The sequence below is a fragment of the Dermacentor silvarum genome, chromosome 11 (genome assembly GCF_013339745.2).
Source record: "Dermacentor silvarum isolate Dsil-2018 chromosome 11, BIME_Dsil_1.4, whole genome shotgun sequence".
NCBI lineage: Eukaryota > Metazoa > Arthropoda > Arachnida > Ixodida > Ixodidae > Dermacentor > Dermacentor silvarum.
The window spans coordinates 80,877,921-80,903,742 of NC_051164.1; the positions used below are offsets into that span (position 1 = coordinate 80,877,921).

Sequence of the window (25,822 nt, forward strand, 5' to 3'; positions counted from 1 at the left end):
CTGTGTTTTTATTATTTTTTTAATTTTTATTGTATTATCCACTCCTGCTACAGCCCCACCAGGGCCTGCAGTATGTGAAAATAAATAAAGAAAGAACTTCAGTGCCGTATAGAACGTACAGTATACGGAAATTTTCGCTCCCGGGACGCCGACACCGGATTTTCTGCGATACGGAGCCCCTAACGCTATCGCGTTAAAGTGACATACAAATAATAATAAATATCTTCGGCCCTTCCGCTCCGTGAAGATGGTTAACCAGCGAAGCTGAAACGTGTGGCCGAGGTGTTTATCACTGGGTTAATCCCGAAGGTTCGTTAAAGTATTTCTCAATTATGAGGTTACACACACGTTCGGCTGCGATGGAGAGAACGACGTCACTGACGGTATGCCCGCAGTCCGCCGTTGTCGCTCGCGTTCGATGACTCGAGTTTGCTCGGCGGCGTGGTTAGCAGCATTCGCACGCCATTGCCGCTTGTGAATCTTCGAAATCAAACTGCTTCAAATTTAAATCTGTCCGTTACGTAAGACAATGAATGGATCATACCCCCTTAAGCAATGACTCATACACCCGTAAACGCGGCCTCCCCATTACGACGACAGAAGCGAAGTGAATACTGGAATGATGAGCGGCAACGCAGCCAGCTGTGGTAGAAGACGACGACGAGGAACGCGAGAGCAGAGGCACGAGCACGTGCCGAGCACGAGCACGAGCGCAACCCGAGGGGCGCCAACGAGCCAGCTGCGGAAGGAGACAACGACGCTCGAGCCAATACTGATGATGATAGTTTTCTGTAAACAGGCGATTTCGCCTAGCCGTACACGATTTCGCCTAGACATATAAAGCTTCGCTTTAAAAAAAAGAAAGCGTTGTACTAGGTGTAATTAATGAAAACTGAAAAACGTAATTCCGAGCTTACCCTTTCGGCAAGTGTGCGTGCGTGCGTGCGTGCGTGCGTGCGTATGTATCTGTGTGCGCGCGCAAGAGAGAGTGCGCGCGTGCGTCCGTGTGCAGGGGCAGAAAAGCGTGTGGAGTTGAGGTAACCTACCTCAAGCAGCGAATTTCAACACGGGATATCAGGTAGGGTTTATGACGAGAGCTTCCTTCTCGCGTTTGCCCGACCTAAAAAGTCCAGAAATGTGGGGCCGCTTTGCTGGGGAATCTCGCCTCTCCCGCCCCTCAAAATGCGTCCGCGGAAATACTAAGACTGACGACGCGCTTTGCTTCGTCGGCCGTCTAAACTTCCGTCCAAACGGGATCATAGTAGTCGATACATAGTCTCTAACGGCGAAGCGTCAGTGTTTTGTCGTCAGTGATTGGCCCGCGTTACTGGGGAGCACGTAATATAAGGTTCCCTACTTCGCAATGCCTCTTCGGTGCGCTTCCAGTGGCACGATTGTCAGCGAGGGGAGGAGTACGTGCCACGTGGACACACTTTGCGTATGCGCCACCCCGCCATTAGCAAGAACTTCAGTGTAACGTGCAATTGAATATTGAACACTAAACAAATTCGCAGTAACAACGTGTAATTATTCATTGGTCTGCGGCAGCTAAACCGACATCTGCCTAACCAGTAATCTACTTAACGGTAAATTAAACCACTTTACAATTTAGTTCACATCCTAAATTAGTGACAGACAGGTTACAGAGGCCGAGGGAAAAACTGAGCGAAGCCGCAAGGCAATCTGCTGAAAAAGTGAGGGTGAGGGGGTAAGTAGTCAAGTAATGAAAGTTTGTTTACGGCGCTCCGGACTAACGGGGAGTTCCTAATGAGAAGTGCAGCATTAAGTGTGTATCCACACCAGTCACAAACTGCAAAAGCTTTCGGAACATGACATTCTAAAACAGAAAAAAAAGTACAATTTTACTGCAGCAAATGCGTCTACCCTCTAATAGAAACATGCGGTGCATAGAGCATAGTTATCCATGCAAACCCAAGTCGAGAGGCAAGATCACAATTATTCTTTCTTCCATTGTTTCTTAACCATCTTCCATTCTTCCTTCTATTTCCTTTCTTCCTTTCATCATTGCTTCAGTGCTTTCTTTTTTTATTTCTATGTTTCTATTTTACTTACTTTTTTTGCGAATTCAGGTGCTTCGAAAGCTGGTGGTTGGCTACACGCAGCTGCCTTCTTGCTAGTCTGCATACAAGGAAGGAAACCGCGAAAGAGCTCGGTTGGCTACCCTATACAGGGATAGGAGGAAGGAGCTTCCCTAAACACATGAGCGCAGGAGTATCCCCGTGACGAAATGCGATCAAACAGGCCCCCCTGATACTGAACGCAGTCGCGCCTTCGCATCCTCGTGCGCCGACGAGCGGCGAGGTCTCACTTCCCGCATCTCGCCTAGCGAGGCGAAGTGCTGCTACAAAAGAAGTGAGCCGTCGCTACGAAGTCGGCGGTGCACCGAGACAACAACGAAGTGAGCCAGACGACACGGCTACAAATGCGGAGGAGCAACATAAAGGAGGCATGTCGAGCTAGGCGTAGCCGGAGGAGAGGTGTACGCGTAGCGAGCCTGAAGAGGTGCAGCTAACACGACAATTTTTAATCGCAGCGCCAAACTCACTTAACTGTTTTCTTTTTTTTTCTCTTTCTTAACGCAACCCTTTCTGCTCGAGACGGCGCATTCGTGAGCCCGTTCCCTCTCTCTCTCTCTCTTTCAACCTCGAGGGCGAAAAAAAAAATGGGTCCACGCCGACGCGTCTCGCCGAGCACGCGCCTCCTGCCACCTCTTCAGGTAATCAAGTTTTAATCTCGCAGGAATGGCAACTCCATTATACTAGTCAATTACCGCGCCATGTGACCAACTAATTTAATTAATCAGCACCACCGGAGTGGCAGTGGCAACGCCGCAGAGTAAAGGAGTAAGAGGGGGAGGGGGAGAAAAAAGGGAGGGGTGTAGCGACGAAGCAGGCGGCTGTCCGAAGCCGTATAGCACCGGCCGTAATTACTTTATAAAGTTCCTAATTAATGTTAATATCGCGCAGCGCGCTGGCGAGGGCGACGACGACGACAACGCCGCCGACGACGACGACGACGACACGGCGAAGGGCGCAGCCGAGTCGCCAGAAAAAAAAAAAGAAAGAGGCGTGAAAGTGCGTCCTGCCCACGACGGCGTGCAAGCTAGCACAGGCGCGCAGAACGATGTGAGGAAATGAACGCAAGACTAACTCGATGGCGGTAGATAGTGCGCCTTCAACGCCCTCTCGAGACAAGCGCGCACACTGTTCTTCTCTTTAGCAGAGTGCCCTTTCGCAAGACACTGCAAATGCGACCCCCAGGGCACACGGGTATAGTTTTACGCGAAGTCGCGAAAAGTCCGCTCCCAGCGCGCGTTAATGAACGAGCGCTGCTCGTCCGAGTACGTCTCGAGCGACGAAGTCGAGGATACAACGAGAGTACTGCTTTTTGTCGCGAGGAAACTTCAGGCGGTGACGTTGCGAATACTTAAAGCGAGTTTTGAGACGAGAGTCGCGGGACATCGGATCGAAGTATGACGGATCAACACTGTTCCATGGCGTGAGGTAAACGATGACGCTTTGCGGGCCCCTTATTGGACTAACGACAACTTCGTGGGCGAAACACGCAGCGGAAGCATCACTGAAGTGGTAAATGTAACATCCATAAGATCAGACGAATAAGTGACAGTTACGTGCTAACGCAGCTGTGTGAGGGACCTTATGGAAATAAGGGAAAGCTGTAGGTGGGCCAGCATACTCAGGTATTAATGCAGGAACGCGAGCATGGCAAGCCAGCGAGTTACTGTGTACCTACTCTAATGTGGCGCGGAATCTTGGGCCCATAGTGAAATCGCGCAAGTGGACTATACTGCCGATCAGGCAAGCTCGCTGCATTAGGAGTGATCTAACTACACTTCAATAAAAAAAAAATTGAAAAAAATCTTTTTCGTGATAACAGTTCCGTCCCCGTTACGTTTTCGAGTCTCCCCTTTTATTTATTTTCTTGCGTGTTGAACCATGCACTCCCACAGCTCATTTACGCTGTGCCGTGCGGTCTGTTAAAAGCAGGTGTAGCGCATCAATTGCTGTTTTATAGCAAATGTCGAGACTTGCACTTCAAGGTCTAATCTACTCGAAAAAAAAAGGGGGGGGGGGGGCAGCCTGAAAGGAACAGCAAATATCCAATATTTATTGGGGGAAGAGAATGGTTCCTATGGATTCTGCGCAGTTCCTGATGAAAAACTGTCGCTAGACCCTTTCAGACAGCAATGAATTCTGTCGACTGAAAACTTACTTTCGCCGCATTTCTTGCATATTCAGAATCATAACAAGCATACATCTGCAGAATAGATTAAGAATTTTCAATTCTTTAGTGAGTTTTGTCAAGCTTACAGAACACGGACTCCACGCGAAAACTCACTACAGGAACATTACATATGAGAACATCAGCTATTTCGTGTCTAGAAGGCTTGAAAAGCACCCATCCAGGCCCTTGACAATTATGCCTGATTCAACACACTGTGAAAAACAATGAAAGGTGTACACCCACTACATACAACGACATACTCGCACCGAGCAAGTCCGCACAACCGTCTACCTTCCCCCTCATTTTACTCAAACATTTCGAACCCGTTATTCAAGCTTGCAACACGATTCCAATCAGAACAACATCAAGATGTATGCAACACATCTCAATTGCGGTTGCAAAAACTTGCAACACGATTCCAATCAGAACAACATCAAGATGTATGCAACACATCTCAACTGCCATTACTTTCATCAGTGGTGTTGGTGTTGACGCCCTTTCTCGGCATACACAATTGTGTACACAGCATCGTAAAAGGTTATTATCGGTAACTAAAGCCGGTTAGCTAAGTTTCACGCCTTAGCTGCCTGAGAATGAATAGATGACACCGACTATCAAGCGGACGCGACATGCCACGGCACACTTCACCTTTGCTACGCAAAAGTGTCCAACCTACATGCTGTAACTTTTTCGTTCACATCTCTTCCTATAGCTGCTAAGCAACCAGGTCGCAGGATCCAACACCGGCCGCGGACTGAGTTTCGATGGGGACGAAACGCAAGGAACGTCCGTGTTCCATGCATTGGATGCACTTTACAGAACCCCAGCTGGTCAAAATTAACCCCGCGTCCCCCTGTACTGCGTGCCTCATAATCAATCGTGGTTTTGGCACGTAAAACGTCAAAATTTAATTAATAAATGTCTCATTACTAAGTGCACACGCAGGGTCCGCAGTGCAACAGCATCCTACACCTATTTCTATTCCCCCTTTCCCGTTCACCAGAGTAGGGTAGTCAACCAGACGCATTCCTGGTTCATATCCCTCCCTTCTCTCTCTCTTTCTCTCCTCCTCCTCCTATACTCATTCGTACAGCCAAAAAGGAGCGCCACCCCAACGCTTGGTAACTTGGATAATACCGCTACCATTTTACCTTCGCCGCCGGGCCACCGAATGACCAGTTACAGTCATATGATCGATTACCGCCATAAATGAGCAACTTTCCAATGAAGTGTACCGCCTAGTATGCCAGAAACCTAAGTAGAGGTGCTCAAATATTCGAAACTTTCGAATAATTAATGGAGTAGTGTCCTATTCAATTCAGTCTTCCAATCAAGTAGTCACCATTCGTAAATGCGAATATTTTTCGAATACTCTTCGAATATTTCGGAACGTCAACTGCGCCTAAATAAACATAAAATTTGAACAAAAGTACGGTAAATGTTCAACCCCCTGGTCATAGTATAGACATAAAACATACGAACTTGCCTAGTAGAGCAGGCTACGTCACTGTGTAGACATAAAACATAAGAACTTGCGTAGTGGAGCAGGCTACATCACTTAGGTAGCCCTACTTCACACGGTGTAAAGCAATCATTCGTACTCTCCGAAGAGCCCTGTGCATGCGAAGAAACTATTTATTTGCGTCTAATGCTCCATCTGTGCTTTTATTAAACAACGCTTTATAACGTACTATGTAATGACAGAAACTTGATAACTTTAGGAATAGTGGGATGTGAACATCGTTTTGTAGTAATTGTGACAATGGCCGTTCATTATTCGAGAACTATTCGAAAAGTATTCAATATTCGATTCAATTATCCTCTGGCACAATTCGATTCGTCTTCGATTCGGCCTCAAAAATCACTATTCGCGCACGCCTAGACCTAAGTCAATGAATTTTGCATTCTGTGTGGTTCAGGACATTAACACTTATTTTACAATTCGACATGCATCTACCCCCTCCCCAATCCTGAAAAAAAAAGAAGAGCCAGGGTGCCGCACATTGGGGTGCGGCAATAGCTTTGAGTCCGGGAGAGCGCATTTTGCAATACAGAATGCACTACCGAACGGAAGGAACGACCGCGGGCGCAGGGGGAGCGCCGAATAAAGGCGGGAAGAACTCACGCACGCACCCTAGTTTACGAGGCAAACGTTTCTACAGATAAACGCTTGAAGGAAGCATGGCATGCAGCACTGCGTACCGCAAAACTATTGAAATGCTTGAAACAGTCTCGCATGAAGCATTCGCGTAACGCTGAAGTGAAATGCTTGAAACTGTCTTAGGAACGAAAACACATACAAATTATATTGTTACGCGAACGAAGGATTATGCACTGCAGCCTATTTACAATGTGTATTTACGAAAGGCAACTGCAGCGCTGGCCAGTTCGGCCGACAGCTCGAGACCAAGGAGCAGTTCGTCTTCTTCGTCGGGGCGCCCGCGCACATCGTCCACAAGAAACACGCAATCTGCATGTAGCATTATCCCCGGCGGCAGAAACACCCTCTCGGTGCGTCTAAGTATTGGTGGTAAATGGAGGGTAGTACGGTTTTAGGCGTGCGACATGCACAACGTCAGTGGAATTCGGGGCAGATGAGGCAATGGTACTGACTGGGGCGATTTCCTAAGTAACCGTAGTAACGCCACGCAGCACTCTATATGGGCCTGTGTACCGAGAGAATATGAACACATTGTGCAGCTGCTATTGTGAGCGATGCGAGCTATACGGTCCACCAGGAACGGCGGCGTAAAGAGCTGTTTGTTGGAATATAACGCGACAGCATTAGCGCTCTGTAAAGATGTCTTTGCCACAGTTTAATCGTACACGGGGCAAAGCCGTCTTCCACAAGGCGCGGCTGATGCAAACGTTCCGGAAAATATATCAACACCGTGCTCATTAAAAATAACGCATAGGGTGAACCCGTCTGCTATGCTAAAATAGGGAGATATCAAATATACAAAACCCATACGCAAGGTAACCACAGAATAAATTAAGACGTTAAAGTTAAGGGGTAAGAAAGTTTTCTTTGCGGAGAAATGAGACGCTTGATTCAAGTTACCTTACGGCGCCGCCAAAAAAAGGAGAATCTCAAGCCCGGTTACCAGTATTGTCTTTCGCACAGCTGGCTGACTGAGAGCACGCCAGACGCTACACTAAACCAGCCCAAGCATTATAACTTGACGCAGGAAGATCTTAAAATGGAAACCGCGTTTCTCACGCCGACGTATAGACACAGGCAAGTGATTTATGACGCACACAGAACCGGTCAGGAACAAGAAATACGAAGCTAAATAGTAAAGAAAGAAACGGTTTGAGATAACGCGCAGTTTCACAGTATCGAAAACAAAAAGCGAGGGAATAAAAAAAAAGACAGACCGGAGACACCCGGACGCAGGATGCGGTAAGTGCGGCTCAAAGTTCGCCCCCCTCATTTTGCTCCGATTTTTTTCACCGCGCAGTCGTGTTTTGCAACGCCCGGGCAGCGAAATTAGTATTCATGCAAATTCAGCGATAGTTCGCGCGGTCTATGCCGCGCCGGGGCGCGCGTGCTTTCTACACGGTGCGTTTTTAGCGCGGCCGAAAAAAAAAACTCGAGCACGCCCCGGGAGACCGACTACCGCGGTATCGCGCGAGCCGAGCTGAGTGGCCGAGCGAAAGGGTGGTGTGAGTGCCAACTCATCAGGAAAAACTTGCGAGTTCGCGCGTTTTTCCCGACGAGTGTTAGTAGTATATTACCGTATTTACTCGCGTAAGCCCCCAACTCTCCATTTGGAGCGCGAACATATTGGAAAAAAACATTTCGTTAAGTGTGACGAGCATACCCACTAATTTCCGCAAGCAGTTACTAGATGGATGTAGTTATGTGCTCTCCTAGCAACTATGGTATCATCCTCATCATCACCGTATCACACCGGATTACGCGTCATGCTTCCAACGCGCTTCAGCGGTATCTTATCTGTAGCAGAAAGTTTTTTTTTCAAGCTGCGTCCTGCTTTCGGGTGCGTTCCGCTGTTGACCACGTGTTCCGTGACCTTCAGGCTCCAGGAAATTATGTACACAGAACAACACTGTAAATATGCGGCTCGGAGAAAGTTGGAAGTGAATAAAAAGATTCACCGACGATTACGATATTCCCTAATTGCAAAATTTGAGCGCAACTCTATACGTGTTTTCATTTCGAGATATATTGGCTAGCGCGGGCAATCTGTCCCATGCGTAAACGTTGCAAACGGAGCGAAGTGTGGCGCGACTGCCTCGCTTATCGGGAGATCGCGAGAGGCAGCGCGTGGGTGACGCGTGGGCGAGATTGACAGCAGCCACCTCAGACAGAACTCCCAGACGACGCACGCTACTCTGGCGCCATCTCGTAGCCATCAACGCCACACTACGCTTTTCTTCTCACGATTTCGCCATGCGCTCGTCCTCCGCTTTCCACCTCGCGTCTTTCATTCCCCGCTGCACTGCGCTTCACGTTCGCTCTTTCATTCTTCGCTGTGCTCGTTCGCTCGGTTACGCCGACGCCGACACTCACCGCAGGAACGGGCACCTAAAAGCTGCGCTCTGAAATTATGTGCGTCACTTCGGGAGGACGCGAATGAGGCGATTTCGTTAAACTACCACCGCAGCACCAAGCGAAGGCTTGAACAAAAGCTTTCACAGTCGGACACAAATGGTTCCGCTATTCTGCATAGCAGTCTGGCCGCAGTTCGAGGATTCAGTGAGCAGCCATAAGCCTTCGTCGTGTAAGGCCCGCATCCTGCGAAAAATCCGAGAGAGAGAGAAAAAAAAAGTGCCGGCTGTACACGAGTCAATGCGGTATACAGACGGGAGGGACGGAGCACGCGGGAAACTCGATTTGGGTCGGCGCGGTATAGAACAGAAAAGCGGGGGAAATAAACTGAAAGCGAGTTTTAGCTCCAGAAACCGCTTCGAGGTAATGCCGGCATTTCGTCTATATACAACACAATGGGCGACCGGTGCGGTGGAAAGAGTTCTCTCGCGAACGGTGGCGCGGTTGCGAGTTTCACGGCACTCCATGGGAGGCGATGACGAGAGAACGTCCGCGTGAAGCGTAAATTGTGGGGCAGGGAAAAGCGAGGGATTTGGGTATATAGGCAAGTGAAAAGTGGGAACAATGCCAGGTACAGTAGTTATAGCTCAAGGGAGTCGCCACGCGCGCGCGCTGAAAGTTTTGCGAGCGGTTCTCTTGTAATTAACGCCATTAGCGAACACGGGCTCCAGCTAGGCACGAAAGATGCGTAAGCACACACAAAAAGAAAAAGAAAAAAGTTATGTAGATGGCGAAACACAAAAACACAGCGCATAGGCATTCACGTCGATAGGAGTTTTGGGTATTTATCAGTTCGCATTCACTTTCTTTTTCACCGTAGAACCCATGACCGGTGGCCTGATAGAGCAACAAAATGGATGCTAAGGGTTGAAAAAAGCAGTCAGGGGGTGGACAGTGTGGCTAGTTTCGGTATTGGCAATAAAGCGTCGCCATGACACTGGCAGCCAAAGGAAGATTCAGTAACTTTTGCATATGTGGCTCTATCTTTTCCGTATGCATAGCAATAAAGTAAAGTGATGAAATTTTGTGTAGAAATAAAAATGCGTTTCTGGCTATTTTCTTTTTTTCATGTTCACTAAACATGTTATGTTGTTGCAAGAAGGCAGCAATACGTAAACTAGAAATGCTTTGTGCTTATTAACTGGCTCATGTTACGTTTAATATCTTCTTCATTCACTCATTCGAACTTTGGAGAGGTAGCAAGCTGCTGCTCGTTGAAAAGTTCCCACGCAGAAACATGGTAGCGCGCGATCACGCACGCACACACGCACGCACAAACACACACACACAAAGTTCTTACAATTCGGAGCAAATCGCCGCAGGTCCAGCGGTCAGTCCTCGCACAAACACGCGAATCACGTGCTCGCTTCCCCCATCCGCGAAGTGACGAGCTATTTCGGTGTCCACGTCGGTACACAACCAACGCTGTGCCACGCTCTATATAGCCGCTCTGCGGAAAATAACTTCCTGAAAGCGTGCGCACGACAGGCGCCGGTCGACCGCATTAGGTTGGTCGTCGAGAAGAGACGAAACTCTTACCTGCGCGTCGCCATTCACCGAGATGGCCGGCACTCGGCGCGACGATTTGCGTTTCAACCGTCCGGCGTAGGAGTTTAGATGAGCTCGCGTCCCCTACGTAGCACTCTGTCGCGTCTACCCCGAACGACACGGCTCTCTCTACCTGGCTAGGCTACCGTACAGATCGTTTCCTGCCACAAAACGCCGGCTCGTTCCGACGGATCCGGCGTTCCGCGCGGCCGCGGGTGAAAATTAACTCAAGGATCCAAAGAAAGGCCAGTTAAGCGGAATGGCCAGACTCGCGCCGGTTCGAGAGATTGCCACCGCCGCTTCTTGGCTGGCACCGGTTCGCATACTGCAAAACGACCGCAGCGGTGGGCCACCGGCCACGGGTAGGGAGTATTCTTCACGAATATTTAACGATGCACGAGTCTGCCCGCTGACTCGCCGTCTGTGCCCCTGCAGAAAAGAAGCCATCAGAACTGGCACCGTAACGGACGGTGTGCTCGCGCTGAAAGGGAGAGGCACCGACGCCGGCTAACGTTTCTTTGTCATGCACTTGCGCTCGAACTCGGGAACTTGTGGAAGCGTCTTTGACGAGGCGTCGTTTCGCTTCGCGCGGGAGAAGCTCTGCGCGCGTTCTGCGTGCACAACTCGTCGCGTCCTCTCGATTTGCAGTGTGTACGGCTCGCTGAAACATGGGAATCGTGCGTCGGCGGTGAGAGCCAAAGCCCCCAGTGAGAGCGGTCGCTTGACGACGCGCTTCGGGAAAATGAGGGACTTGAAGCAGCGCTTCTGCAGGACTCTACGTAAGCGCGTATATTAACGCGATAGCGTTAAGGGCCCCGCGTCGCTGAAACTTCGGTGTCGTTGTCGGCGTCGGCGGCGTTGTCCGTAAAGGCTGATTCAGACTGGGCCGACACGACACCGATTTTGGTCTAGCCGACTGTTGGCGACAGCAGTTTATAGGACAGAGAACGCTGTGGCCAACGGTTTCAAGGAAGAAAAACGCTGTCTCCGACAGCCGGCAAAAACGCAGAAACTGAAAAACAAACCCCTTTTCGAGCTGCCGTTTGAGGTCTATCTTGGTGGGTGCGGAGCGGCCCGCTCGGTTCCTTGCAACACCATCCAGATGGAGCTCCCCTCTGCGCATCTGCAGCAGCGGCGGCGCCCGCCATGCGGGGGGAAGAAAAAAAAGAACCAGAAAGCTCGCCTTCGTGTATAGCGCTCGCCACCAGCGTTTCCAGGTAAACGTTACGGTTACATGAGCTGAAGTTGGTGGGAATCGTGAGAAGCAGAAAGGGATCTTGAATGTTATCGCGTTCCACTCTTAAAAGCGAAGCTTAAGCGTCCTCCAAGTTTTTTTATGCTCATCACTGTGTGCACGTAAGTTGCTCCTTGCGAGAGAATGTACTGATTAGCTGTAGAATTGGACCACAAATACTGATTGTAGAACAAACGTACAGGTCATGCTTATGTAGTGCTACTCCCGGAGATTAAGAATAACGAGACAGAGACCATACAGACGTACAGGAAGTGCAAACGAATGATGTCGATATCTACCAAAAGAAGGAAGACAAAACTGACATGCCGTTTTTATTGGAGTGACTGACTCGATAGCATTACAAGGTCTTATAATTCAATGGTTATCTATCTACATAAGCATGACTTCTACATGATAATCATATATGAGTTATGACATTATAATCCTCTGCTGCTGTCTACCAGTCTACCTAACCTACGGGGAACCAGCGCCGGCCAGAAGGCGCTACGGCAGTTTGAGTGTGCAACCTAAATTTATGCTGAAACCATCCGATAAAGAGGCCACGGAAATGGCACGGCATTTTGATGTTAAAAGACGCGAGCCAGTGTCACAGTGTCAACGTTTGCTTTAGCTCTATGCATCCAGCCAGGCTCTGTCCATACCCGTTCGCATTGGAGAATCGGATTCGCTCATACATTCTAGCACGCCGGTTACGAGTCACGCCAGAATTTGGACACACGTTCCTCCAGACAAGGGGCGAAACTGATGACGCGAAATCGCAGTACATTCCACTGAAAACTGTTTTCACTGCTCGTTAGGCCATGTGTAACTGCGCTGCTGTTGGCACGCGATATTTAGCGCTGGTTGCCCATAGGCTGACTAAAACACAACAGTACAACGACTGTCCTTTGCTTCTTGCTTTTTGACTTAATACATACACATTACAGCCATTGCTACGTAATACGTCATGCAGCTATCAATGTACAGCCCGATATACACTGACTGTACCTATCGCTATGGCGGGTTTTCTTGCGATGACTGCCAAATTAATTTTTTAAATCCCCTGTCGCAGGAAGCAAAATTCTAGTCCTTGAGCATGGATTCCTCGAAGAGGCGGACATTATTCGCACAATAAATTCGAATGCATACTCGACTAATGAACACTATTTCAATAATTAAGTGCTTAGCCGATTACTTTACCACACATATTGCAATTTACAAATTGTATCCCGCGAATTCGCAAGGCGATGTATTCGCTTGAGGCTAATTCTGAGGATGACACCAGTTTCGAGGTATTAATTAAAATCAAATTCCGGGGTTTTACGTGCGAAATAAACCACGATACGATTACGAGGCACGCCGTAGTGGGGGACTCCGGATTAATTTTGACCACCTGGGGTTCCTTAACGTGCAACCAATGCACGGTACACGGGCGTTTTTGCATTTCGTCCACACTTAAATGCGGCCGCCGCGGCCGGGATTCGATCCCGCGACTTCGTGCTTTCCAGTACACCGTCAAAGACACTAAGCCACCACTGCGGGTGGATATTAATTGTAGTTTCCAAAGTGCGCGACTAAATAGATTGGCGTTCCAGGTATTCTCGTGCTTCAATGCGTAAAATGGCGCTTTCTTTACAATAATAAGTGGAGCAACAGCGCATATTTCCCACAACACACTCGTGCACTTAAACTTAGGTGCACGTTAGAGAACCGCAGGTGGTGGAAATTATTGCCGATTCCCTCAATACGGCGTGTCATGTAATCATATCGTCGTTTTGGCACGTAAGATCACGCTTTAATTTATTTCAATTCAATTTCCGAGGAGGTCTCAACGACTTCTGCAACACATCATTTCTCTAGTGATAACAGTATATCAAAGTCTGAGCTGCCTGTTTTAGTGTGACCAGCCGGTGAGTAGTATGTGGGATAACACGAAGGCCTCAGCCATTTAGTTCGGAAAGCGCTGAAACCTCTCGGAAAAAGTAACGAAATGTAACGTGACGCAAACGCTAATGCGACCGTAATCGACAGCAACCCACTGCTCCGAAAAAAAAAATCATGAGCCATTCCACTCTGTGAGGGTGGACGACCAGCGAAGCTGTTTAGGGCACGACACAGAGGCGACACATAATTTTGAACAAAGGTACGAACGCATTCATTTTCCTTATCGCTGGTCACCGTGATGACAGGTAAGCACGCACATTAGCGTATCACCTGTGCTATTAAATGTGTCCGTCACGTAAGACAATGAATGGCTAATACCCCCTTAATTAAGCAATGGCTCATACCCCCGTAAGCGTGGCCTCCACATTACGACGACAGAAGAGAAGTGAAATTCAACGCTGGAATGATGAGCGGCGACGGAGATAGCTGGAAAAAGAGACAACGTCTCTTTGCCCTAGCCATATACAGCTTCGCTGTAAAAGTCCGTCAGAGAGAGAGAGAGAGATAGAAAGAGTGAGTGAGTGAGTGAGTGAGTGAGTGAGTGAGTGAGTGAGTGAGTGAGTGAGTGAGTGAGTGAGTGAGTGAGTGAGTGACTGAGTGAGTGAGTGAGTGAGTGAGTGAGTGAGTGAGTGAGTGAGTGAGTGAGTGAGTGAGTGAGTGTGCGAGTGTGCGAGTGTGCGAGTGAGTGAGTGAGTGTGCGAGTGAGTGAGTGAGTGAGAGGGAAACGAGTGCTATGTAGCACTGAGTATATCCACCCGGCGCAACTTTTACAAAGTTTTGCGCCACCTAGCGGTGAAGTTTTACAATCAGTCGCGGGGGCCCATTATATTGCGTCATCCGACAACTCCTTCTCTCCCCGCTCCGCGTGCGTCCATTGCTTGATGAAAACAAATTTGCCACGCGCGAATTGCGTGAGCCAGCGATAACGCTGCAGCGGACAAGCATTGCGGGCGGGGCATGGCGTCAGCCTGGCGAGTGAATTAGCCCGCTTTGTCACAGGGACATCGCATTTGCAAGCTCGGACAGATTCAGGCCCCCCAAAAAACGCACTTCGAGAGAGGAAGAAAAACAAAAGTGCAGCAAACACTTGTTTGTTCGTGCTCCACACCGCGGCGTTGTTATTTAAAAAAAGAAACAAGACGACACATGCAAACAAACAAACAAGCGAGGAACTGGAACTTTGATGACCGAGAAGGGCGACGCCGGCGACAACAGCAACAGCGGCGAAATGCGGCTTCACTCTTTAATCACAATTTAGCCTCGCGAGGAAAGTGGGGCTGAAAGCCCTAAATAAAAGCAAACTATTAGTAATATAACAAACAGTAGAAATACCGCGAGAGGATGCTTAGATGTTTATCGCGCGGCGAGTCTCGAAAAAAACAAAGAAACATAATAAATGTAATCACAAAAATGGAAACACACGCGCAGAGACCACGCGAAGAGAGACAGAGTCAGCGGAGTGGATGAAAAATTCTACAGGGTTGCTGCGTACGCTTAGCGCTACCAAGGCTGAAAAGTAAAAGTAATAAGAGAAAAAAATGGGGGAGAGGGACAGATGCGTATCATGGCCGCTGTTCAAATTGGGGCTCTAATTAGCCACAACGACACCGCACGGCCATCCCTCAACCCGGCGCAGCGCAACCGCTGACAGTTCAAAGTAGAGAAACGAGAAAAAAGAAAAGAAAAGGCGTGCGGGGCAAGCAAAGGAAAGAACATGTTTAATGACCTCAAACGTGCGGAGTGTGAATAGAAAGAAAGAGTTAATGAACGAGAGACTGAGTGAAACAAAGAAGGCTACGTACGGGCAAAGCGCGGCGGTTCAAGCATCAAGCTTAAAAGAGAGCGAAGAGACGAGAGCGCTAAAGGCGCGAAAAAAAAAATAAGAAGAAAGGAAAGTGAGAGCACAGCTATCGCGCTGTTGTCCGTGAGTACAGTGTGAAGTGAAAGAAAGAAAATATTAATAGCAACAATGAATTTAGGCCCAACACCGTGAATTCCTTTCATTCCGCGGCCCCTTATCTTTCTCAAGTTTTCCTATTTGAAAAGTTTGTGGAAGTTCTCGAATCTTTATCGCATATTCAAAAAATTGTTGGTCAACGCTCCGGATCCGGATCAGAAACGCGGCAATCTATAGCAGATGCGATAATGCACGAGGTGCGTGTTCAGCGAAATATAAGGGCTGCAGAATTATGGGGTTTTGAAGCCAACCTTATGTCCTCCTCTCCACCCTCCCCCCCCCCCCCCCCCTTTACTTTTCGGGTGTTGAATGCTGTTGTCTTACCCATTATCCATCAACTTGTTGCTGATGTGAATGTTCTGATAGGTCCGTGTTCGAAAAAAAAAAACACATTGGGTCACTGGGATACTTGCAGCGGCATGCGAATATTCCCGGCCAATGCCCAACATTTGGTATGTGCCTCTGAGTAGAAGCCCGCATAGAAAAGTGGAAGATGAGGCAAGAAGTGAGCAAGAGGGCTACAGAGAAGTGAAGAAGTCAGCATAAAATCAACCAAGTGCGGCGAAAAAAGTGAAGTAAACAGAATGGGCAAGAGAGAAAGAGATAGAAGAGAGGAAAGGCAGGGAGGTTAACCCGACGCACGTCCGGTTTGCTACCCTGCACTGGGGAAAGGAGGTATGGGGAATGGGGCCACAGTGCGCATTGAGCGAATAGCGTTCAGCCACGGGGAAATCTGGAAGTCGGCAACAGGAAATGGAAGAAGTCGGCGACACAGAAGTGAAGCAGTTGGCAATAACAGCAGCCAATTGTGGAGAAAGCTGAGTGAACAAAATAGCGCCGGAGCGTGGATTTAGCGAGGATCGTTGGGCTGCACAGAAGTGAAACAGACGAAGCGAAGGTATTTCAGTAAATATCAAATTAAGCTTAGCTTAAACTGATTCCCGCGAGTGCGTGGGTCCGCCGATATATTATTTATTTCATTTATTAATGAGCGAAGAAAAACGGGGACGTAGGTCGCTTTAGGACCGGCTATTCCGAAGTTCCAAACACTATTCAGAAAAAAGAAATAACAGAACGAACAGGGTGAAGACACCAAAATAACAAAACAAGAACTGCACATGCTATATATTACACAGTTCACAACCGTGCAGACAGCGTCATCATGGCTATCAGCACTGGAAGCACGGTCTAGTTTATTTGGTGCAGTCACCACACATCACGCTTGGAGAGTACCACGTCAAAACCTGCACATATGAACACTTGAACACGAAACGTGTCTGTCGCGTGCACTGGCTCTCTATTGTCTTTCTTTCTTTTTCACATTCTTTCCATTCCACCATCGCTCTGCTCATTCCTCTACTTATTCATCCACTGATTAGTTACATCACAAGAGAACGCAACGTTTCCTACGCCGATTTCCCACTCCACTCGCACGCAGACACTGAGCACGGAAAATCGTATTTACAAGCCCAGTACCCAAAAAGAGGAGCAGTGGACCGACAGCTCACATTAGTAGCAAGCTTGGCGAGTTGGTGCTGATTCATTCTTAAATCTGCGCTTAAAACCAAGGACAAGTACATGAAGGAAGACAGGACACACGCGCCGACTACAACTGAGCCCCCTTCACTGGATGTACACCCGGCGACAAACCATTACGGACCATGAAATCTGAGAAAAAGTTGGATATCTCCGCAGCCTAACAACGCAGCCTGGTATTTGCAATTCGGGCCTCGACTAGAATTTGCTAGCAACATTGTCGTGTACAGTGTTACTGGCTACTGCTACAGGCTGCTCGGGAATTGAACATTTTTCCGAGATCCCGTGGTCCGTAAACTTTGGTCGCCGGGTGTACATAACATAAACGCCTAACAATAGAGTGGGCATGCGCCACCAGTGAGGGATATTTCCATCAGCCGTGTATCCGTAGTACTACTAGATTGTGAACCTAAAATGATGGCTACGTAACGATTGATCGCGATCAAGTTAGTTGTCTTTGTCGCCTTACCTTTTCTGATATGTGAGATAGAGGGAGTGATGTGAATGTCCGGGCGACCACCGGTGTATGCTAAGTGTCCCGTAAATTTTTAATTTTTTTACAGGCCACATTTTTTCTTTTCGTTTCTGTTTTTTGTACAGTGAACGCTGAGGTGTAGTCGGCGCGTGTGTCCAGCCTTCGTCCTTGTGCTTGTTTTTCGCTTTCGGCGCCTTAAAAAAAAAAAAAAACAAACGACAGCAAAATCTTATTCTGAGAGCTGCCGTTGTCACTTAACGATGCATCACGTAACTCTTATAAAAGAAAGAAGAGAGAGAGAAAAAAATGAGAAAAGAAACTGCACCTAAACTTAGGAGAGCTCGGAGAGGCTGCTGGGCTTGGAAAATGCTAATCTGAGGAGCGTTATGCCGACGTTCAGAATGAGAGAGAGAAAAAACATTAAATTCGTTTCTTGAAACCTGGGAAACAAAAGCTGCCTCCGAAGAAATAACAAGAGAGCAAAGGCCACCTTTTAAATCCCGGTCGATGAAGCGATGGCCAGTCAGAAAATGACACGTGATGACAGGAGCGGAGGTGATGATAATGGGTGCCCCAGCGTTAATCACGGCTCATTAACACTAATGATGAGCAGCGAGAAAATGCAGAAGACAGGGGGGGGGGTCTCTCCAAAATGATCTTTTCACTCAAAAGTTACTTCATCAGCAGTATCTCCTTATCGTCATGAGAAACAAAAAAAAAGGGGGGGGGGAAGGGAAGGGAAGGGGGGAATAAGAAAAAGAAAACAGCGCTTTGCTCGGTCCGAACGTTCCAGGTTTCCGTTAATTCCGTCATGCACGTATTTCGCGAACCGGATGCCCCTGGATTCCATCAGGCTGACTGATAAAAAGACGATCGCGATTAGAAGTGAGAGACAAAAACGAAAAGGGAAAGGCAGAGAGGTTAACCAAGGTCGTGCCCGGTTGGCTACCGTACGCTTGGGGAGGGGGAAAGCGGAAGAGTTCGCGTTGAGAAGGCAGCATGCCGACAACTTGCCGCTATCCTTAAAAAAAAGAAAGAAAAGTATACAATACCGGCACTCACATATCGGGAAGAAACTTGACGGTTAGCCTTGAAGATTGAAAGTCAAGGACCGCGCAACGAGCGACGGGATGCAAGAAATCGCAATTTCACCCGAAAGGCGACGCATTGATTACTATAGCAAATAATGAGGCAGCTATGCGATGTAAGTGTAGTAGTTCTATCAGACGTATAGAGCGCAGTAAACATTCGCTTACTAACTAAATTAACAAGCATGGCGTCACGCGCGTGCATGCAAACGTGAACAGATCACACGCGACGACCGCGGCCACTCGGTGTCAGAACGCTGGCGTGATGAATAGCGGCAGCCGCGGCGAGCGAACGCTTCGTGTTCTATTTAGCTTGAACGTGTCTCCCAAAACTTGAGATTACGCGACCACCAACGCTAGGTGTCGCGAGAACACATCGCGCATGAAGCCACACGCCATCTCGGCTCGCGTGACGCCTTGCACCCGCCGTAAGCGTCGTAAGTACGGAGCGGCCAGGCGAGTGGATTCAGATGAGGATAGCACCCGAAACGTGTTCAAGTCACTGGACGACAACCCCTTATCCTCCCGCCTCACCGACCATATTTGTGGCAATTGAGAAACAACAAGATGAAGACTCAAAATAAATGCCTTACATTTTAAAAAATGTCTAGTCTTTAATGTAACAATAACTTAACGAGAGGTAACAACCAAACCTAAACACTCAGACGTACGAAGCTAAATGATAAAGGTGTAACCCTAGAGAGAACCAAGCTAAACAATAAGATTAACCGTACCTCTCGCTGCGCTCATCCAGGCATAACTGAGTTAAGCCACAGCCAATTTTTGTCTTCTTTTATCTGTGCGCCAGCACTCAGACCAAAGTGTTGCTCCTGGGCACGTTAAATAAAAGATTGATTCCTTCATTCATTCATTCATTCATTCATTCATTCATTCATTCATTCATTCATTCATTCATTCATTCATTCATTCATCATTACAGCTACACACAGTTTACTGCTTGCCAGCTAACGCGTTTAATTTATGAAGACGCCCGCATAGCGAACATCATCAGTAACGATATCCAGGAAAACGAATAACACATGCTGCCTTCACTCAAAGCCATTTAAAGACAAAAGCCCGAGAGCTGACAAGCATTGTTCGTTGACGACATCATTAAGGAAACGCGTTCTTCGCTTTCAATTTGCTCAAAGGAAACAATGAGTGCTGCAGTTACCGGCTATGAAAGCTAAACATTACGCGCGTCAACGGATCGCCAGGTGTCGCTTTAAACGCTGATCCGCAAAACGAGCTCGTTAGTGTGGTCCTCTTTTGAATCTGTCCGCGATAAAGAAAGGCAGTTTCGATACAATAAAGCGGCATACGTTTGACAGAGCTTCGCTAATGTCACTATTTTCCCGGAGTCTGTGAAGAAACCGTACACATTTTAGAGATTAGTATAAAGGAACAATGAAATGACCTGGCGCGAGGCATTAGAACGGCGCGCTAATCGCCGGCTTTATCGCGTCGAAACACGGTGACGTTTATTCCAAGGGCCGCATTTATCGGAAATCGAAGCCCGCAACATTACGGAAAGATACTCATCGCAGCGACGTCTGTTCGTTTCCGCGCTTAACTCCTTTCTAGCGAAGCTCTATTGTCGTCTCTTCGAATGGCATAGTCGGCCGCTCTGACGTAGACACTAAGTGTCACACAAAGTGTCACAAAGTTTCCCGAAGGCCAACTTCCTCGAAGCGTGGCCTCATGTGCGTGCGATGTAGAAAGCAACAGACGAAGCGAAAAAAAAAAAAAGCCGTAAGGTTTCGTTCACACTTTAAAAAAGCGAGAAAAGAGCGACATGGTCAAAGCGGGCGGTAATTCTTTTCCGCACGCGTCGAAGATGTTCACATCTGTTTTTTCCGCCACCCTCGTCAATTTCGCCAAATCTATATCTACCGTGAGGCACATTTGGCCGCGTGGTGGCGCTCGTAACGAGATCATTTCAAGCACCTTGGTCATATATAGTTACGTACTGACAATACCGGAAGAATTCGCCTACAGTTGGTCCTTAAAGCTTAACGCAACCTCGAGGATTGTTTTAACAACGTCGCTTAAGCCCACTTTAATCGGAAAATAATTGCATGGGTACACCATCCGTTGGAGGGATTTCAGAACATTACTAACACAATCGTCTGGAACATGAGAGGGAAGTACGCACGGTGAGCACTACTGAGCAAACATACAGATGTAAGCGACAGACACACAGATATCCAAACACATAAAATGTGTTCCATCACAAACAATTAAAATCCAATAACAGTTCAATGCGCCCATCACTATGCACACTGCCTACAAGATTCGCGTCCGATGCACTGTAGTTTAAGAAGGATCACAAAACACGTCTGGTGGGTCACAGTACGACAAGAATCATGGTAGAAAGAGAACTTATCGTATTCTCACTGAGCCTGAAAAGAGCATTGTGATATGTACGTTTGTAGCTCTGCATACTGTTATGTAGCTCTATGAAGATACGCGAGCCGCCTCATCGGCAAAAATGTCGAACTCTGTGCGTGTTTTCCGACTATTTTCTGTACTTTCAATTGTTTACGGAACTGTTTGTGTCTCCGAGTGTCACTTTATACTCTCCTCTATGTCATTAAAAATAAATCGTCTAGCCTTCTAGGCGCCAATATTAAAGAATTGAAAATGGGTGAACTCTCTCTCTCTCCTCTTTCTATATATTAATATATAATATTAATATATAGAGAGAGAGAGAGAGAGAGAGAGAAAGAGAGAGTTCACCCATTTATATATATCTATATAGATGATATATAGAGAAGAGAGAAGAGAAAAGAGAGAGTTTCACCCATTTTTCATTTCTTTAATTATCATGTCCTATAATCCGATGGTAAGTTCAAAATAATTTTCCCTATGTTGTCCTTGGTGTCATTGTTGTTGCGCTTCTGGTATCGTGCGTTTGGCGTGCATGCGGTTGCGTGGTCGTGCGTGTGTGTGTGTGTGTGTGTGTGTGTGTTGTGTGTGTGTGTGTGTGTGTGTGTGTGTGTGTGTGTGCGTGTGCGTGTGCGTGTGCGTGTGGGAAAAAACTTCTGAGGAAGGCCGGCCCCTCGCCCAAAACGTTAAAAAACATTCCTTTTTCTTTCGAGGTGTGTCTCGTTTTCTTCATATCCTTTGCGGGCGTTCAAGAAGTTTGACATTTGACTGTCTTCAATGTTATTTCAATGTTCTTCGTGATTTAGCAGCGTTCGCCCTGCGGAGAAGAGCCCCAACCGGCGCCACACAAGGCACCAACCTCTCCACTAAATTCATACATGTAATAGAAAAGAGGTACCTGGAGGTTGACTGGAGAGCGAGGCGATAAAAAAAACACATCAGAAATTGTGTATAACGCGTCGAAAAAAAATATGGCAATGTGATAGAGTTGGTCGACAAATATTCTTACTATTACCAAGTGTCCAAAACTTGGGAGAACGACAAACGCACCAAGTTGCCCTCGTTGCTGGGCGTCAAACCATCTTGCAGTGTTGTGCAACTAAGACTATCAATCCTTTTCTACAACAGCCTCTACCACCCCGCGACTTGCTGTGCACTAATAGATCGCATAGACAGCGCGGAACAAACAGTAAGGCAGGCAACTAAAACACAAACACGGGGTTGCACTTCGAGCTGCCGACATACCGCACACATGGCAACAACTTAGGACGAAGCTTTCAAACGATAAGAACGTTTTCTTTAGTGGGTATAGCTTCCGCACGCCCGTGCAGACACGCTGCATATCAACCTCCTTCAAACGTGTCGAGTGCTATACGTGAAACACGGTGCGGCTCGAGTTTGCCGTCCTCCCTCGGCTGCGGACAACGTGTTCCGACATAATGCAAAACTCCACACGCCGTATCCTCCACGCATATACGCAGCACACGTGCACGTCACTCGCAGTCGCTTTCACGGGTCGCAGGCTCGGGCGGCGAAGCGAGGTTCCTCTACATCGTGAACAGTGGACGACGACCAGACGACAGATTGCGCATTCTAAACCGCGAGCTTGGGGGGAATAATTAAAACGCGAGCTAAAGACGCCGCTCTAAGTGCGCGGCCGCATTCACGGACGCTGAACGGTATAACGAGCTGTGGCAGAGAGGACCGTCTTCGTGTTTTGGGACACCGAAAAAGAGAGAGAGAGAACGCGTTGTCGACACGTTGACAGCTAGCTGCTCTCGGGGCTCTGTCAGTCACTGGCGCGAACGAGCCGCGACGCGTCGTGTGCCTGTAAAACAAAAATGTGTCAGCGAGCTGGAAGAAGCGGGTTTCCAAACATCTCCACCCGAGATGACGGGCCAGGGATCCTGCCTTATCACTATGCACGTCGTTTACAACGCGTTATGATAGTGTTACTTGAAGAGTCGACGTTTCTTTAGAGGACGAGGGATGCAGGCGCCTCGGCAGAAATGAGCCTGCGTAGGGAGCCTACATGCAACGCGCCGCGTTACATGTAGGCTCCCTAAGCCTGTGGACCCCGAGAGACTTCAGGTCCGGTGTCCTACAATCATAGAACACCTGAAAACATCCGTCAATTGAGCCGATAAAACAAAAAAGAACAAAATAAAAGAAGAAAAGGCGTGTTTTCATGTTAGCTCGACGTAGGAAACGCCCCCTTATGCGTGTTTAGAATAAAAGAAACGCTTGTCGTGTTCGGATACATTTAATTGACTATATGTTATAGCGCAAAATGAGCCGCATCATTCATTTTGATCAGTAACTATAGGCCAATGACAAGCAATCTGAAAGGTAACCTCATAATTGCTTGTTGCACTGTGTGGTTGATTGAACGCTTAACCATTGATTTACAGTTGTTCCTCTCTCTCTCTCTCTCTTTACAAACTCGGCCGTATCTCAACGTCATTATTTACTTTACCATCTACAACCTGTAACCTCAAAGCACCCCTATATCGTCTCTGGAATTTTGGCCACATTTTACGTTATAACTCATTCTGTGCATGCGAATCGCCTACAGAAGGCTATAACGATTATCTTTCGCGAAAATAGCAGCAGCTACGCACCGCGCCGCGAAGCCAGAAATTCAAGAAACAACTACGTGCTACTCATCCCGGCTTCTCCGGTACCTTCTTCACACGTCGTGACGCCGACAGGGTCACGTACGTGACGCCACCTGGGTGAAAGCTGTCGATTGGTTCGTCTGTACGAGGGAGGCCAGCTCCGATTCGTCTCCTAGAGCGCCTTCGCCCATGCAGTCGCACAACTTTATCTTCGCCGTCATCTAGGGAGGTGTTCTCGGACGATCGCTTTCGGCTATACTGTCACTTTCACGTGACGTAGTACACGGCGGGTTGCATGATTAGAGCGGTGCTGCTCAAACAGCCAATCAGTGCGCGCGCGCTGAAAGTGGTATCTCCGAAAGTGACTATCTGAGAAGACGTCCCCTAGTTTTCCTGCCGCGTTCATTCAACCGAATTCACCTCGTCTAGCGTGTTTTGCAGTGGCGTGCTAGCGGCATCAACTGCGTATAGCTGAAAAGGGCGTAGTCATGACAACCGGAAGCTGACGGTGCTTCCGGTTATCAGGACTAGAGCCCACGTGTCTGCTAGCGAAGTACACGGCAAGGGAGAGGGAGAGCCCGTGGGGGAGGGTAGCGAAGGCGAAGAAAAAAACCGCTCGCTCGCCTTCGAGCTCAGAGTGGCTTAGAGGACGTCATTCGATGACGTCACAGAGATTCAGCGGCTTGCAACCAACACTGAAAGTCGAAGCAAGCGGGTTGCCTACACTTACCTTGGAGAACCGCCAGGAGTCGCGCGCGGGTCATTCTTTGGAGTTGCTGCATGCAAAGTTGCTTGAGCTCTTCCAGTGGTATGTTCTGATGACATCGGAAAAGGGTGGAAAAGGGAGAAGAAAAAAAAAAAGAGAGAACACGACATCAATGGGAGATAAAATAGATGTCACCAAACAATATCTCTATGCAGCAGCGGCAGAGAAAGTTGAAAGAACTGACGTGACCTTTTCGACTTATAATTTCCTGCGTTAAATGAAAGTCCCCGACCCCCGAAACCCTATGATGCACACTGGCAAACCTAGGCACTCCTTAAATAATTTACCATATACCTAATAGTTTTTTCTACAGACCAGTACGCCTGTAATTGGTGGAACGCCTTTCCTGTCACCTTTCTTGTTCTTTTTCTTTCCGTTTTTTTTTCTTTTCTTTTTGTTACCGCTCTTTCCAACCCCTATTTCCCCCACCCCAGTGCAGGGTAGTAAACCGGCAACTCGCACCTGGATAACCTCTCTGCCATTCCTTAGTCTCTCTCCCTCTCTATCTATCAACCAGTACAAATTCGATTCTGTTTGCACTGTCCCATGCAAATACCCATGGATTGCGCGCTGCCACCTACCCAAAGCACGCCCAACCAATGAGACGAAATTAGGATCCGAAATTAGGACGCCAGGGTGCTGCAAAGCGCACTTTGTCCATCCCAGCTTGAGGAAACCAGTCACGAAGTTATTTAGTCGATCTGAAAATTTGTCCATTAAAGTCCATAATCTGCTTGGTTACAGGAAATCCAAGGTATATATATAGAGAAAAAAAACAGATTATCAAGTGTCACGTGCCAAAACCACGGATTAAAGATATAGAAACAAAGAAAAAGTAGAAAGATCAACAAAAAGATAGCGCTGGAAGCTCACATGAGTCCACAAAAATCTCCTGGAATATCTGCAGACATACCATGAGCCTTGCACTTTTAACTACGCACCAACTGTCGGCAAAACCTACACAGGTTACGTTGGTGAAGGCAAAACATCTAATGTGAAACAAAACAGCTTACAAAATGACCATATAAAGGCTTTCTAAATGCACACTTATTAGGATTACCAACGAATAAAATAAAAACAAAACGATAGGAAAGGGAATACCTCGCTGTGTTCTATGTTGAAGATTACGCGGAATGTAGGTCTTCTTTGGGAGCGCACGCCTTTTGACTGAGATCTGACACCATTGGCAGCAAGCGGATAATAAGGTGCACAAAGTTGTCACTGTCAGCTGCACATTGCAATAACATACCACCCGGCAGGAGCAATCTGTTTTTATAGTTGGCGTGAGAGCTAAGCGTTCACAAACTAGGCCAGTACACTCTCTCACGAGTCTTAATTGGGCCTCACTTTACCGTCAGATTAGTAATTGATCGCACCAGCGCACGGACGCTGTTTCAAAAAGAAGTGCTGTAGCAGAAGCAAAACGCAA

At 47.8% G+C, this 25,822-nt stretch overlaps 1 protein-coding gene across 5 annotated transcripts in view; it reads right to left on the minus strand.

Annotated features, from left to right (window-relative positions):
• LOC119432422 (uncharacterized) overlaps positions 1-25,822 on the minus strand; it is a 382,068-nt gene that overhangs the window by 96,922 nt on the left and 259,324 nt on the right. For all 5 annotated transcript variants that reach the window (XM_049658940.1, XM_049658939.1, XM_049658942.1 and 2 more), the window contains one exon: positions 24,358-24,442. In XM_049658940.1, the coding sequence (XP_049514897.1) occupies positions 24,358-24,442 (85 nt within the window). The remainder of the gene's footprint in view (positions 1-24,357; positions 24,443-25,822) is intronic.